Raw genomic sequence first — 14998 nt, forward strand, 5'->3', positions numbered from 1 at the left:
ACACATTGCACAGTGCTGTGCACCAGCAGGAGACGAAAACAAGAGAAGGCAGGATGCGGCAGGAAGGGGAACATCCTTCCTTTAGAAGTGGTGCAGAATGAAAATATTTTACAAAGCAACAATCAAAAGTTGGGAAGTAACACTTAGAACAACACAAAGGAAGGACTGTGATGTGATGCTCGCAGAAAGGATATGCAGTATTCCTTAAGTTTCTTCTTTTAAAGCACATTTTAGGAAGAAAAGCAGTAAGAGGAAGGACTGGGGGAATTCCTGGAGCTATTGACTTCAGTAGCTCAGCAGTGCTGAATGTTTGGAGCGGGCTGATGCGCACCACGACACAGCAGCCTGAGCTCTGGGCACATGCAGCACCAGTTCTGCTGGCTGGCGTGCACATGGGACACAGCTTCCAGAGTAAAGCTCAGTGCAGAAGGCACGCTATGTTCTGGGGAAAAGGAGCACTGGATCTGAAGCTTCAGCACTTCCACATCTTTTGCTCCCATCACTTATCAATGGTAATTCCCGGGAAACCCTCTTATCCATGTCACCAGCCAAAGCCATTTCACCCTTCCTTGGCCATCACTGCCTTACAATGATTTTCATGTTTGAGTAACCCGGTACTGGTAATTCTGTCTATAATTTGTCTTGTAATTTGCTTAAGCCACCACCTCTCCCTCTCCCCACCAAGCCCACCTTCTGAACAGTGATGCAGCTGATTTGATCCCAGTCAGGAAAAAAGAGCAAGTTTTTTACAAAGACACAAACACCTGAGCCACAAAAATTGGTTCAGACCCAAACAGTTTTCATGATTTCTGTGTACCTTCTATAGAGCTCAGGGAACTCTGGTGTTATTTGGGCCATGGTATATAAAAGAGAAAAGCTGCATCCAAATAATAGGAGCAAATAAGGAGTGTGTGTGCTGCGAATGCATTATGAAAACATTTGTGTTTCAAAATACAATGTCTCATGAAGCAGCTGCTTAGGGCTGTTAGCAGCTTTTGCTGTTATCAGAAATCTAAAACCATCCATCCTGCAACGTTCTTCCTTTTGAAAACTTACCTGAGTGGGAGACCAGCAACACAAACCTGTCTGATTATGAAATGTGCCTGACAGCCACAAAGCTGGCACAGCCTGGCCTGCTCCAAATCCCCCAGCCAGGCACCATGTGATAAGGTCCCCGGCCGGCCACGTGCTGCCACTTTTATCAGCAAGCAACCCAAAGCATTCTCAGCACATTAAACATATTTCTGGTAGGGAAACAGGCTTCAGTCCACAATGAGGGACTGTGAGAGCACGGAAATATTTCTGTAGAACCACTCACAATAGCATTCTTTGGATTAGAGTTGTACAGTTCCGGGGAAAAGGAAGAGTTGTAAAGATCTGTGTTAAAGGTGGCTACAAAATGCACTCTGCATCCCTCTGTTCATTTTCATGTATTTCCTAATGAAGAAGCACTGATAACACTGGGATATGCAGCTCTGCCCTTCCCTTAGCAATGGCTTGTCATGCCAACCCTTGTCAGCCTACGCTCAGCTCAGAACCCACCCTACTTACCCAGTGCCATGGCTAAGAGGGTGCTTCGAGGCTCTTTCATAACCCTGCCTGTATCTCCTACAACCGTTATATAACAGTGATACTGGGAAGAGTTACTATGGAGATTGGAAAGCTTCCCTTACAGCAGGACAGAAAGATGCAGCTTTATTCCTGATATAACAGCAATAAATAGAACACAGATCATGACAAGGCAGTGCTTAAAACAGAAAGCCTCACCAAAGGCTTTTGCTAGTGAGACAAAAAAAAACAACAAAGCTCATCTGTTTGCAATTTTGGCCCTGCTGTATTAATGACAAGCAGGTACACATGTACACAGGTGAGGTGATGATGTGGTTAGCCACCACATGACAAAGGGCTGCCCCCTTCTGCTGCTGTGCCAGCAGGATGCAGCTGATCTGCACAGCACAAACACTCGCTGTCTGCAACACCAGCTCCCTTCTCTTACATAATTCACAAGCTGATGGAAGCTACCCGAGCTCACCCATGTACCACTGAAGCACATGTGCTCTGCTCCGTGGGCACTGCTAAGCCTCTGCAGAGATCGACAGACTTCAGGCAGGAGATCGCCAGGTATGTGTCTGATAGTGCAGAGCTGCGTGCCAGGGTACAACAGTTGCAGCTTCGCCACTCATCTACCACTAGAAATCATATCGCTCAACAGTGTTCTTCTTCTCATATTTATGACTGCTTGCTAAGTCGCTAATTTTCTAAATTAAACACTGTTGGCATGTCTAACAGATGCGTTCTGGTTAATGCACCAAATGCTCTCCCCAGTAAAGCTGTGAGCTCCTAAAATCTATCAGTTCAAAAACGCATTCAAGGGTGATAACACTAAAAAAAAAGAAAAAACAAATCAACCTAAGCCCTGCCCTGCTAACCTCTGCCTTCGTGTCCCAGATTAAGATGCAGCACAAACTCTGTTCCCCCGCTGTGTGTGCAGGCACAGGAATGCTCTGCACCGCGCTCACAGAGCAGCCCCACTCCGAGCTGCCAATCTCAGCCACCTGCAGCCACCACCGTGTGCCCGGTCCCACGCGGGCGAACCGATCCCCGCAGCGCTCCCGCTCACAGCTCTATTTTCAACTAGGATGACATAACTACTGACCCTGCCTCACTATTGTTACTTGGAGATGGATTCAGATATTTGCAGTGCCTTCCTGAAACACATTAGGAATAACCTTCATCGAGCCTCAGGGGGAAAAACACAATCCTGAGCTTCAATAGTGTAAGGAAAAAAGTGTTCCCTGAGAATAGAATAGCTTTATCAGGTGCAGAAACAGATAACCAGAATGGCATTACCTACCAAGGACACATAAAGGCACACACCGCTCACCTGCTGCTAAGCCCTGGCAGGGCACAGCTTTGCCACAGACCCTCATCCCATAACCAGTGGAGCTTGAGTAAGGACACCGCGCTGAGGGGAAGGGTACCCACATGCCCTGGGGAGTTATTCCCCCACTTTAAGTGACAACAATCCATTTGCAAAGAACTCTGCCCGGTGCCAGAGACGCGGCCGCCACACACGTCCCCGTCCCACACACTGCCCGAAACTCGCAGCCCCCGGCCCGCCCCAGCACCGAGCCGCAGAGCAGCTGCGGACCCCGGCACAGCAGCACGGTCATAACGGGAGCGGAGGCGGCGCGCGGCGCCCCGGGCCGGGACTCACTGTTGTACTGGACTCCCTTGGCGAACCTCCTCTGCAGAGTCTGGTTCATGGACTGCAGCCCCGCGGGGATGTTCTTGTCTCGGACTGCCGCCTGGTCCGAACCCACCAGCTTCTTCAGCGCCGAGAACATCGTGCCGCTCCCGCGCCTTCACCGCCGCCTCCAGGAAAAGGGCTCAGGGGCAGCGCGGCCCCGGGGGAAGCATAGGGCCGGGCGCGGCTCGGGGGCGCTCAGGGCCGGGGCAAGGCCATGGGGGGCCCAGCGGGCGCGGGGCGGCGCGGCGGGGAAGGGGCTCGGCTGGGCCCCGCCGTGTGCTGGGACGGGGCGCTAACCGGGCATGGCCCGCGGCGGGCGGCTCCTGTGGGCGACGGTGAGGCGGGCGTCGGGACGCGGCTCAGCTCCGCCGAGCACCGCCGCTCAGGGCCGGTCGCGGAGATCCCGCCGCCGCCGCCATTTTGCCTCTTCCGCTTCGCCGCGAGGGACGGAGCGCGCGGCGCCGCTACGGAGGCCGCCAGGGGCCAAGAGGCAGCAGGGTGCGGAGCGGCGGCGGGGGGCGGGTTTTTAGCATCACAGCGGCCTCCTCGCCGCAGCCCCCAGACCCTCCCCCCCCACCACCACAGCCCCTTTGGCCTTATCCTCTGACCCCCAGTTCCAGGACCCGTGTCACCCGCCATGCCCTCGAAATTCCCTTCTGTGACCCCCACGGCACCCTGTGGCCCCCAAGCCTACAGTCCCGTTCCGTGCCGCCCCCACCACCCCGCAGCCTGCTCTGACCTCCAGATCCCCTCCCATCACCCCTTCGGGATCCTCCTCCCTCTCCACATCCCTCCTTGTTCCCCCTCCCCTGCGACCCTTCAGCCCCTGTGCCCCCCATCTCTGTTTCCTGGCTGAGCACCATGGGCTCCCGCTGAGGCACGGGGTGCTGGGGGGGGCAGGGGCTCTGAGCATCCCATTGCTGGGCTCCCCATTAGAGCTCCAGGGCCCTCATCGTCTGGGGGAGCACAACTGGAAGGGACTGAGGCACCCACACCTGTGGGATGGGCCTGGGGCCCGGGACGCACAGAGCCTCACCACAGAGCCCCGTGGTACCACCGTGCCTTTCCCAGTGTGACAGTGGTGCGGCACTGGTTATTCACTCTCAAAGCGCGTGCCTGTCCCTCCTCACTGCCCCCTTCCCAGCTGCTCCAGGACATGGGGGTGGACGCCCACCCAGTGGGAAGGCAGCGCCTGGGGTGCCCGCTCTGGGGCAAAGTGCCAGTGGAGGTCAGCCGGGCTGAGATAGGGGCAGGAGCTCAGGGCAGGAAGGACCCCGCTGGGGAGGCCAGCAATGACTCAGTAGCATCTCCTGCCCTCCTGGAGCGCTCTGCCCAGCTCCCCGCCAGCTCTGGGATGGACACTGGGCTCACTGGTCACTTCAGAGACGTTTACTGTTGGAGACATCTCCTGCACCAGCAGGAGCTCCTGTGAGGACCCGGCTCCATTGCTCAGTGTCCGTCCTTCACCCTCATCAGTTTGACAGATGCAGAAACTCCTCATCCTCTGCAAACAGAACAGTGTGCCGTGTGACAGACAGACCTATAGATGCCATCTTCACACCCTGCCATACCCCACAGACAGGCGATGGCTGATGCTTCCCGCTTTGTCCTTGTTGGCAGTGATAGGGAAAGCGATCTAGACCCTCTGCGCACCCCCTTGCTGTCCTGGGATGTCACTTAATGTCCCACCATAGTGGCATTATTGCACTTCATACTGGCAGCAGGATAATAGAAGGCAGATTCTGCCCCATGACTCCTTACTTTCTTCTCATCTCTGACCTGCTGGGCTACCACCTCCACTTGGCACATCAGGATCAGGTTCACACAGGCCTGTGGCTAACCACTCTGCAGTAAGATCTTCACTGCTACACTGTGGAAAACGAGACTGCTTGTCCATCCGTCCATCCTGGGGGCAGAGCAGTGCCTGCTGAACCTCCCAGAGAGGTTCAGTATGGAAACACCTGTGCTGACTAGAGCTGGAGTGCGATCATACAATCATGGAGGGTGCACCCCACGTGGGTTCTCCTGTTCGCTCCCTATCCAGTGTCAGGGTCGCTAATGCCTCCAAATCCTTCAGCTGCTCCTCCTGTTGAACCCCTGACACCTCCACTGCTCCCTGCTGTGCTCTGCCCTGCTCACAGCCTTTCCCCCTGTTATCATGAGCATTTTGAAGTATAGTCCTCGCCTTGGTGCATTTGTAGCTTATACAGTCCCCATGTGTGATGCTGTCTGTAGATTAACCATCTTTTTTTCCCAGTTCATCAGAGTCCCTGTACCAGGACGGACCCACCCCAGCTGCAGGAAGACCCAGCACAGGGACACAGCCTTGAGCAGGATGGGATGCAGAAGCAGTGCCTGCCTGGTCCCCAATGCAGCAATAAGCCATACCTGCCCGCGGAGGAGCCCCGCAGTACTCCTTGCACTCCTTCTCTGAGTAGAACTTGTTCCCGTTCCCCTTGCAGCCTCCATAGCTGAACCTGATGCACTTGCCCTGAGCCGCATCAAAGGCCCAGCGTATCACTGGTTTCTGGCAGGGCCCATGGGCGATAGGCAGCCTGCAGGCAGCTGTGGGGAGAGGAGAGTGCAGAAGGCTGGCAGGACCAGGATCCTGTGCTGCACACGCAGGACTCAGGGCTGGCCTTGGTTCCCTCTGCAGCTCTGCGTATCCTCACCCTGATGTGGCCCCATCCCCACTCACCCTCAGTCCGGCAGGCCTGCAGGCACTCCTTCTCTGAGTTGAAGTTGTTGCCATTGCCTAGGCAGCCGCCATAGAGGAAAGTCTCACAGGCCATGGAGGAAGTGTTGTAGAAGAAGCGGGAGAGCATCCCGCTGCAAGGTCCCGGGTCCCGGTTCAGTCGACAAGCATCTGCAGGTGAGCGCAGTGGAGGTTGGAGTGGGCGATGGGGGCATGGGGACACCCACTGCAGCCTGTCCACTGGGACCCACCTTCTTTGTTGCCAACGAACGAAGGCAGCGGGCCTGCAGCTGAGCCCTCCTCAGGCGGCAGCACTGCTCTCCGTGTCCTCTGCTCCGGGGGGAAGCACAGAGCTGCCATCAGCCATGTCCCCCCCACTTCCCTGGTACCCCCATGTGTCTCCAGATATCTGCCTGGGGTCAACAGGCCATGGTCACTCCATGCCTTGTGGCCTTCCCAACCCTGTTTTCATTCCAGGCAGGGGCTAGGATAACACATTTTGGATGAAGACACTCAAAGTGTCCCAGCCATGCCCTGTGCTGGGCTGAGCATGTGTTTCTGCTCCCACTGACACAGGGTGGTGCATTCTCCAGATGTCATATCTGCCCTGTTTCTCCTACGAAGTCCCATCTCCTCCTGAAAAACTCAACACAATAAGACTGGGACATGCTGGGTGACAGCAGCCAGAGCATCAGCGGGTCAATGAGCTGCCTCCCCCACCATGGAGGGGAATCCTTAGCCCAGCTGGAGCACTCATGGGCAGGCAAGGGGTAAGGAGACACCAGGCTCCCTGTGCAGGAATCTATCTCATGAAAGAATCCAAATAGGAAAGAGACATTGCCTTCTACTTGGAAGTGAACCTTGGTGCCACCTGAAGCACCCAGGACCCTCATCCCTGCATCCTGTGTTCCATCCTAGCTGGTAAAGACCATCCCCAGCCTTGATCCATCTCAGGAGGTCCTAGCTGGATCACTCACCTCAGGCACAGCGACAGTCTCCTGTGGGACACATTCACCTAGCCCAGATGGCAAAAGAGAAGGTCAGAAGCTTGAGCATGGTGGTTTTTCAACAAAGTCCTCTCACCATGGCCCTACACCACACTCTCACAGGTCCCTCAGGAAGGGGCTCCCTCCTGGCTTCACCCTAACACTCTTCCTCTATTACTGTTCTCCACCTCCTGCTCTCAGAAATACTGCCCTAAAACCCTCATGCCAACTGCATCATGCATTTGCTGTCACTCCTTGTTGAGCAAGGCACTCATCACATCCTGGGAGCCTTCAACCACAGGGAGCAGCTGTGAATGTTCCTGTGGTGTCCTGCACCCTTGCTCCAGCACAGCCATGTTGGGGTGCATCAACCTGACAGCCCAGCAAGGACCCCACCAACTGCCCCGGGTGTGGCAGAAAACTGGGTGCTAGCGGAAGCCTGGCTGATTCTTAGCCTTGTCTCCTTCCCACCCCATCCCAACAAAACCCTCATCTGTCCTCTCTCCGTCCTGGCTGTCACTTCTTCCTAGCCCTGTGCCCCAAGAAGGAGCAGCCCCAGTGCACCATCACACTGAGGGCACAGGCAGCAGGAGAGGTGCATGCCTTGCATAGGTTACCTTTGTTGGCCAGGATGAAGATGGAATCTGCAGGGATGCCCATCTCCAGAGCCAGCTGCCGGAAAGCCTCGGTAAGCTCTTCCCGCAGCTCTGGGCTTCTCCCTGGGTGACAGCAAGGAAAGGACTGTCAGCTGGTGTCTGCTGCTTCAGGATCTGAGTTTCTCCCACGCAGATCATGTTCATCTCAAACAAAGGTCTAGTCTGGATGTTCATTGTGTGACACAGCTCCAAGCTGAGCCATAGAACTCAACCTCCTTTGATGCCAAAGATGAGTTGACTGAAGGCACCACCTCCAGAGCCAAAGAGCAGTGTTACTGAGCCCACCCCAGAGCTTGCTTGCTCACAGTGCCACAGCAGACATACCATACAGCTTCAGTGTGGTGGTTGGGCCAAAACTACTTGTCTTCTTCATCAGAATGACTGCGTATTCTTCGTAGTTGGTGCGAAGCACGTAGGACTTGATAGACACATCCCACTCTGGATGAGAAAGAGATACAAGGGACATCATTCCTACCCTCAGGGAGGAACAGGGACGTAGAAGGCAGTCCCAGAACTGGGGAGTGAAATCAGGCAGCTAATTCAAGAAATTATCAGATTATTGGGAGACAGTTACTGACCCGGCTACAACCCTGACCCTCTTTCACCTCACCAGCCTCTTGTTAGTCAGGGAGACTGGAATCCTATGGTTGCAGATAATGAGATACAACCAATGCTCCTGAAATGTGGCTGGGGTGTGCCTGTCCCAGCTTGGAACCCTGGGAATGGGAGGGATCAGCTGGAATACCTCATAGTCCTGTGCTTACATGGGCAGCTCTGAAGCAGTCCCCCTGAGACCTTGCTCCCTGCTTTCTTGGCTGGAAATGATCTGAACTATGGAGAGTCTTCCTCTTCCTTGAGCCCGGCTCCCCTGAATCACTTTCCCAGCCACCAGCTGTGTCATCCTCTGAGGTTCAGTCCTGGTTCCTATCCCCTGACCACACAGTGGCTCTCAGGATCCAGCAGGCCAGCAGCAAGCCCAACTTACTGGGGTTATAGTAGGTGTATTTGCCAGGGGTGTCGGTTTTCTGGTACTCTCCTGAGACACGTGTGCAGTCACCTTGCCTGGAGGGAGGAGGAAAACAGTCACCTGCTTGGGATGATCTCTTTTCCTGTTTATCTCAAAATCATGCCTGGAGCACCAAAACTGGCTATGGCAAAGGATCCTTGAAATCCCTGAGCACCCACAGTAATGCCCATACCGCAGCCTGGTGCTGATGGTACTGATCTGGTCAGTGCTGGGGCCAGGGCCCAGCACCAGCGTGCCCATGCTGAACTTCTCCTTGTAGTTCTTCATCCACTTGCAGGTGGTGCCAACAGCTACATCATACCATTTCCCATACATCTGTAGGGAAAAGAAAGGGATGTGTCCACCACCAGATCCCTCCACCGAGGTAGGGCATCTCGTGGCCTTCTGCAGAGCTGACATTCTTGTGGCCAGAAAGTCAGTTGGTGGGCTATGGTGCAGGGTGCCAGGGCCAGAGCTGCTGAAGGAAAGTGATCAGCACTCAGTAGGATTTCCAGCTCTGTGGTCACCCATCTCACATGGCTTCCCAGGCTTCTGAGCTTGGATCCCTGACAAGTGTTTGAGAGTTGCCTGTCAGGAGAGGTGGCAGCCCAGGTTTCCCAGCTTTACAGCAGCTTCACTCCAAACAGCCTGAGGAGCAAGCTGGACTCTTGTTCCCATGGATGCTCACACTGTCAGAACATTGGCTCTTTCTCCTGCTCTCTGCTGTGGCTTCTTGCATGGGGGCCAGGCAGTCCCTTGGGAACTGAGAGGGGTCTGCAAGCTCAGGGCAGTGTCCCTGTGTCCTCTGGCCATCAGGCAGGGTCTTGTTCCTTCTGTGTGCCCCAGGGGAGCCCAGACCTGTGCTGCTGGGTGTGCAGAGCCAGGCAGGGGACTGGTGCCTGTGGGAGACCCCCAGGCCCGCCCCCAGGCAGGATGCATCCCGCAAACATTCTGCACCTCCCCACAGTTCAGGCTGGACTGATGAACAGACTGGGATTCATTTGCCCCTGTCTGGTTGTTTGCTGGGGTGAGGCCATCCCAAGGGCTGGGTCCCCATGACTGGCACCAAGGGAGGCCTGCCCCGTACAGCCCATAATGGGAAATATCATCTTCCTTTTGGAAGGAAAATGAAATAAAACTTCCCCCCATCTCTTCTGCCCCCAAATTCCAGGGACCGCCAAGCCGCCATTACCCGCTCAGGCTCAAAATTCTCCTGCACTTGGATGTCCTCATCCTGGTTCCCAGTGGGTGTTCCGCTGGCCACAGAGAAGAGGAGGAGGGAAAGAAGACCCCAAAACATCATGCCTGGCAACTTCAGAGTGCTGCTGAGCAGGATCAGGGACTCTGCACTGTCCCCACTGCGCAGCAGCGTGACCTTCAGACCACGGAGGGCAGGAGCCAACCTGGGGAGGGCCAGGCAGGGAGGAGCTGGGGCAGCTCCTGGTTCCACACTCCTGGCCATGTGGCCTGGGCTCACCATGGCCTGCGGGGAAACAGGGACGAGCATCCTCCTGAGCTCCTCACTTCACCTGTCCCAGCCTTGGCCAGCACCTGCTGGTCTGCCTTACGCAATGCTGTGATTCATACTCCCGCCCCGGGATCCTACAGACAGCCCTGCGCTGGAACAGCCTGACCCTACAGGCAGCACAGCACCAAGAAGCCCCCAGAAGGTACCCAGGCAGGGGCTGAGGGGGGCAGAGCCCAGCTGCCAGTTCCCTCCTGGCAGTGGGGTGAGACCCCCACGGGGGTCCCAGGCACCTGGGCAGGCTGGTGTCACCCACCCCGAGAGGCAAGCGTGGGTAGCGTGGGGCACGCCATCCCTCCCTGCTGCTGTTTGCCTTCTCAAGATGATTAACTGAAACCAAACAGCCGGAGGAAACAGCAAACAGAGCAAAGGGCAGGAGCCTCTCTTTCAGCTGGCCCGTAACCCAATATTTGCAGAGCTGGCCCAGGCCACGGGCACGCTCGCAGGAGCCGGCCGGACTTTCACCTTGCAGCGCTGCTGGGCCGAGGCACTGCCGTGGGGGCGCTGGGCGCTGGGCCCGACTGGGAGCTCCGCGCTCTGTCAGCTCCGGCCGTTCTCGGGCCCTCGGCGCGGGGCACGGCCGGGTGCCCCCGCGGCGCTCGGAGCCCTCCAGCCCCGGCTGCCGCCCAGGTCGTTCCCCGGCCCCCGCCCAGCAACGCTAGGTGGCAGCCGGCGGCCAGGAATGCCCCGCTGCCGCCTCGCGAAGTGGAGCCGGGTCGGGAAGGCGCGGACGTGGCCCGGCCCGTGCGGGCACCGTCCCCGCCGGGAACCGGCTACGGAGCTCCGCTCCTTGGCGCTGCCCGCCCTGTGCCGGGGAGGCCGGGGAACGGTGCATCCCACCAGCCGCATGGGCACTGCTGAGAACGCGCCCGCCGTCCCCATCCCTGTCCCCGCCGCTGCGGCCGCGCTTGCTCCGGGATCGCTAGGTGTCCCAGCTCGGGACAGCGGTAACAGCGCCTGCACGCAGCTCGCCCGGCCGGGGGCTGCGGGGTCCGGCAGCGGGACGCCGGGCTCGCAGTGTACCGCAGCCCTGCTCGGTGCCGGGCAGGATGTGCCCGCGGGGCGCTCCGGCAGCGCTCGGGGCCGCGGGGCTCCTGCGGGAGCTGTGGGGGCTGCCGGCTGGCGGGAAGGGCAGCAAGTGCCTCGGCTTGGACAGAAACCAAATGCAGAGAGAAACCAACTATGACATTCCTGCAGACCAAACCCCCAGGCCCTGCTGCTCTGCCTCCAGCCTTCCTTCCGTCCTTCTGCTCCTGCTCAGCACCGGCCGCTCTCCTGCAGGCCGTGCCAGTGTCTCACGGTGCCTCAGGGGCTTGTGGCGTCAGGTGGACCCTCCACGGTAAAGGCCACTGGGATTCAGTGTCTGACTGTATGTCTGCTGTGGACTGACTGCTCTGCCCTCCTCTCCCATTCCCCAGACCCTGTGAATCTCAGCATTGAGGAGACATCCCTGCCTCATCCTTTCAGTGTCCCTTTGCAAACCTGTTGTCAGCTCATCCTGTCCTTTTCTGATTCTGCAAGTGCTGTCCAGCTCCTCCACTGCCTGCGGCAACAAGACCTGCAAGCTCAAAGCCCTCCATGTAAAGAAGTTTTAGGCTTTTTCTGTTTTCAGCCCGTCTCCTGCCAGCACTCCTTACTCCAAGGACTATTGGAGTATTACAGTCTCACGCTCTGCTTTGTCCACCACTCCCCTGATTTTGCAGTCATATCTGCCCTTGGCCTTCCCCTCTCCTGACAGGATGATCTCAGCCTTTCCAGTCCCCTTGTATCCAGCAGGCACTTCATCTCACCAGTTTTCACGGAGCAAGTCTGAAGAAAGTTGACTCCCCATCTCCTTCTTCAGTTGTGGAAACAGGAGTTCAAGCACACAGCACCCAAGGTTTCCTACAGTGTCAAAAACACTTTCCATCTTGTTCCCTTGCTGATCACACAGCATTCTGATGCTATTTTTGGCTGCTCTGCCCATTAACAGTCATCTGAAATCGTATCAGTGATGGCTCCCAGTTCTCCTGAGCCTAACCACCTGTTGGCTTGATGGTTTAAGGGATATTCTTCAACCGCCTTTGCTGTATATTCGGTTTTAGCTTTTTAGTCTCCAGTTTTCAGCCGACCTGCCACTTTTCTGGACTTCCCTATTCTCTCCTAGGCAAGATTTCTCTTTCTGAAGCATTGCTGTTTTCTGTAGCGCCTCCATTTACCTCTCCAGGAAATGGTTCTTGAACCACTTCATTTTCCCTCTTGAATGGTGGCATAGGTTCTACCCAAAATTCTCACACCCTGTGTAACACCCTCTAGGCCTTCTCTAGGACCTTGAGATTTGTGGGTTTTTTTTGGGTAGTGTGCCCGAATTTTATGTAGAGCCTTCTCTGTCCCACCACACTGTTAAACCCAGTAGTACTGTGGTTTTTTGTACAACGCAGTTTCCCCTGCATCTCTTCAGCCTGAACCCAAGCACTCAAGGTCTAGCCCAGAACAGATCTTTCCTGTAGATTACAGATCCAAGAGGCTTCATTCACTGCATTCACAAATTGCATCTCTGCATCTTCTTTATGAAACCAGTCTATCCATGGTGGGAGTGATGTCCATCCCACTTTGCATGTTCACTGGTCTCACTTTATGTTTCTACATAATTTACTTTTCTCATCATGTGCAATCTGAATTTTACATTTTTATTATTCATCTGGGATTTTCACCTACAAGGATTCCTTGATGCTCTTTTCCCTGCTATATTTTATGGTTTCATCCTACATAACCCACTTCACTTCCGTACCCCTGTCGCTCCTATGAAGCTGGTAGCAGCTCTCTGCTATTTAACTCATCCCTTAGCCTCCTTCTGCCACGTCCTGTCCCAGCGCATGATGCTGCTGTGTGATGCCAAGCTCTCCATTTCCCTTTGTGCATCCAGCACCAGTGTGAAAGCATTTGCAGTTGTGCCCTGTGTCCTGGGCCAGGTACGGATGTGACCCATCTGACTGGGGTGGGAATGGGAGCAAGGTCTCAGGATGGTGGTGGCAAGGCTGGAAGGTGTTTCAGCATCCTTGGGCCAGGGTGGCAACGTGCCACTGGGTCCTCCTATGCAGGTGCCCAGCCGCATGTCTCCAGCCAGAACCATCAACCCACACATCTCCATGCCCAGCAACGTGGGGACATCTGTCCATCTGCCTGCGTGCATCTGTCTGAACAAGTCATTCCCCTGGGACTGCCCCCCAGCCCTGAGGATCTTCCACAGGCACGCTGGGGGCGAAGCATCGCTGTCCCCATCGCTGTCCCTGCCACGGCGTGGCCCCAGCCGTGCAGATGGCTCCTACACTGCGCCGGGTCGCAGCCTCCACCCTCACGTGCGGTGCTTTTTGTGTCCCCCTCGATGCACGCTGGCCTCACCCCACCCGTCCCTCCCCGCCACCGCCTGCACTCCCCTCGCAGCCCCCACCAGAGCCAGCCACACACACAAGTGAACTTTTCTGCGTTTTCCAGCAATTAAAAAGAATAAAGCAACAGTTGTCTCCAGGCAGGGCATGGATCCTGGTGACCCTGATTTTCTGTGTGGCTGGGCAGCGTGAATGGGGCTATTGAGACCCCGATGACTGGCATCTCCACTCCAGGATTGTCTCCCCATCCAAGTCCCCCTCCCTGCGCTCTCCTCCTCCCCACCTCCTCCCTGCTTTTAATTTCCTTCCTGGAGAGAGCTGCTCATCCCCTTCCCATTGGCCAAGGGCCTGAAAGGGAATGGAGGAGACAAGGGGAGGATTAAAGACACTCCGCTTAGGAGCAGGCAGCCTGAATACGAGATGCACCGGCTGGGAAAGAATGGGGGCTTAGTGGGGCACCAGATCAGACCCGCCCCGCCGCATTCAGCCTGCTGCATTCCTGCATCGCTAAGCAGGGTCCTTTCTCCTTAGCCAACCCACTGGCCCCTGCCCTACCTGCCCCACAGGTAGGCCCTGTCCCACCCGGCCACTAGGCCCCATCCCACTGGACCACCTTCAAGTGAAGGTGCCCAGGACCAAGCTGGATGGGGCCCTGGGCAGCCTGACCTGGTGGGGGGGCAGCCAGCCCATGGCAGGGAGTGGGGCTGGGAGGGCTTTCAGATCCCTTCCAAACCACCCGTGCTGCGATTCTGTCATTCTCCTGCACTGTGCCACCAGCATGTGTGTGTGAGAAAGGACTTTTGTCAGGCAAGGTAAAGAGAGCAGCAGCTTCATGCAAGTCACCTGGTTGGAGAGTGCAGGACTAGTGCTCGCTGCCTCTGCCCAAGGCTGATGCAATGATGGCAAAGCTGCAGCAGTACGTCCTGCTCTGCATTGCCACTGGGCTGGGTTGCTGCTCCATGCTTGCACACAGAGGTTTCCAACAGAAGGGATGGAAACACCCCTCTCTGTTAATTGGGAATTTGAGGCTGACACTTTCTGTTTGGAGCTGTTTACTTCTCAGAATGGGGGAGGCTGTTCTTGGAATCCTCTCGAGGTCCCTGCTGGCATTCATCCCAGAGAGCTCTGTTTTCTGGGGGAACACATCCCTGGTGGAGCCAAGCAAGAGTTTTCCAGGCCAAGAATCTGGAGGTCTGCAGTGTAGGGAAGTGGCAGGGTGGGTCAGCAAAGCACTGCAGCCCTAAAGTGTCAGCTCTGAGGGCATGCAGGATCCCAGGCTGTTAGGAGCACCCTGGGAGCCCAGGTTCCCATGCAAGGACACAGTTTGCTGTGCTACATGCACAGATTTGCTGCCTTTCACTGTGAGGACAGAGGTCTGAGCTCTCGTGTCCCATGTCCCATACAAAAGCTAGTGCCATTCTCTGTTCTGTTTTCTGAGGGCTGTCCCACCTGCCACCACCTCCCACCCAAGATCTCTTGCTGGCCTATGCTATCCGGCAGCCCCACCTCGGG

At 56.3% G+C, this 14998-nt stretch overlaps 2 protein-coding genes across 3 annotated transcripts in view; both read right to left on the bottom strand.

Annotated features, from left to right (window-relative positions):
• The window catches only part of RABL6 (RAB, member RAS oncogene family like 6), a 52721-nt gene extending 49022 nt beyond the window's left edge, over nt 1–3699 (bottom strand). For both annotated transcript variants that reach the window (XM_021413634.1, XM_021413633.1), the window contains exon 1: nt 3218–3699. In XM_021413634.1, the coding sequence (XP_021269309.1) occupies nt 3218–3347 (130 nt within the window). In that variant the 5' untranslated portion in view covers nt 3348–3699. The remainder of the gene's footprint in view (nt 1–3217) is intronic.
• Nucleotides 4612–10088, bottom strand: AMBP (alpha-1-microglobulin/bikunin precursor). Its single transcript, XM_021414019.1, has 10 exons — nt 9786–10088; nt 8787–8929; nt 8573–8649; nt 7912–8025; nt 7549–7650; nt 6923–6960; nt 6197–6275; nt 5949–6116; nt 5639–5815; nt 4612–4754 (listed from the first exon to the last, which is right to left on the bottom strand). The coding sequence occupies exons 1-10, from the start codon at nt 10071–10073 to the stop codon at nt 4723–4725; spliced, it is 1218 nt and encodes a 405-aa protein (XP_021269694.1). The 5' UTR covers nt 10074–10088; the 3' UTR covers nt 4612–4722.

This window comes from Numida meleagris, chromosome 16 (assembly GCF_002078875.1).
Source record: "Numida meleagris isolate 19003 breed g44 Domestic line chromosome 16, NumMel1.0, whole genome shotgun sequence".
Lineage (NCBI taxonomy): Eukaryota > Metazoa > Chordata > Aves > Galliformes > Numididae > Numida > Numida meleagris.

Excerpts from the sequence above, each read along its gene's own strand:
- AMBP (XM_021414019.1), bottom strand. The coding sequence starts at position 10,073 with ATGGTGAGCCCAGGCCACATGGCCAGGAGTGTGGAACCAGGAGCTGCC. Across the intron at positions 6,961-7,548 it reads CTTCATCCTGGCCAACAAAG|GTGAATGTGTCCCACAGGAG; the intron begins GTAACCTATGCA and ends CATCTGGGCTAG. Across the intron at positions 6,117-6,196 it reads GTTCGTTGGCAACAAAGAAG|ATGCTTGTCGACTGAACCGG; the intron begins GTGGGTCCCAGT and ends GCTCACCTGCAG.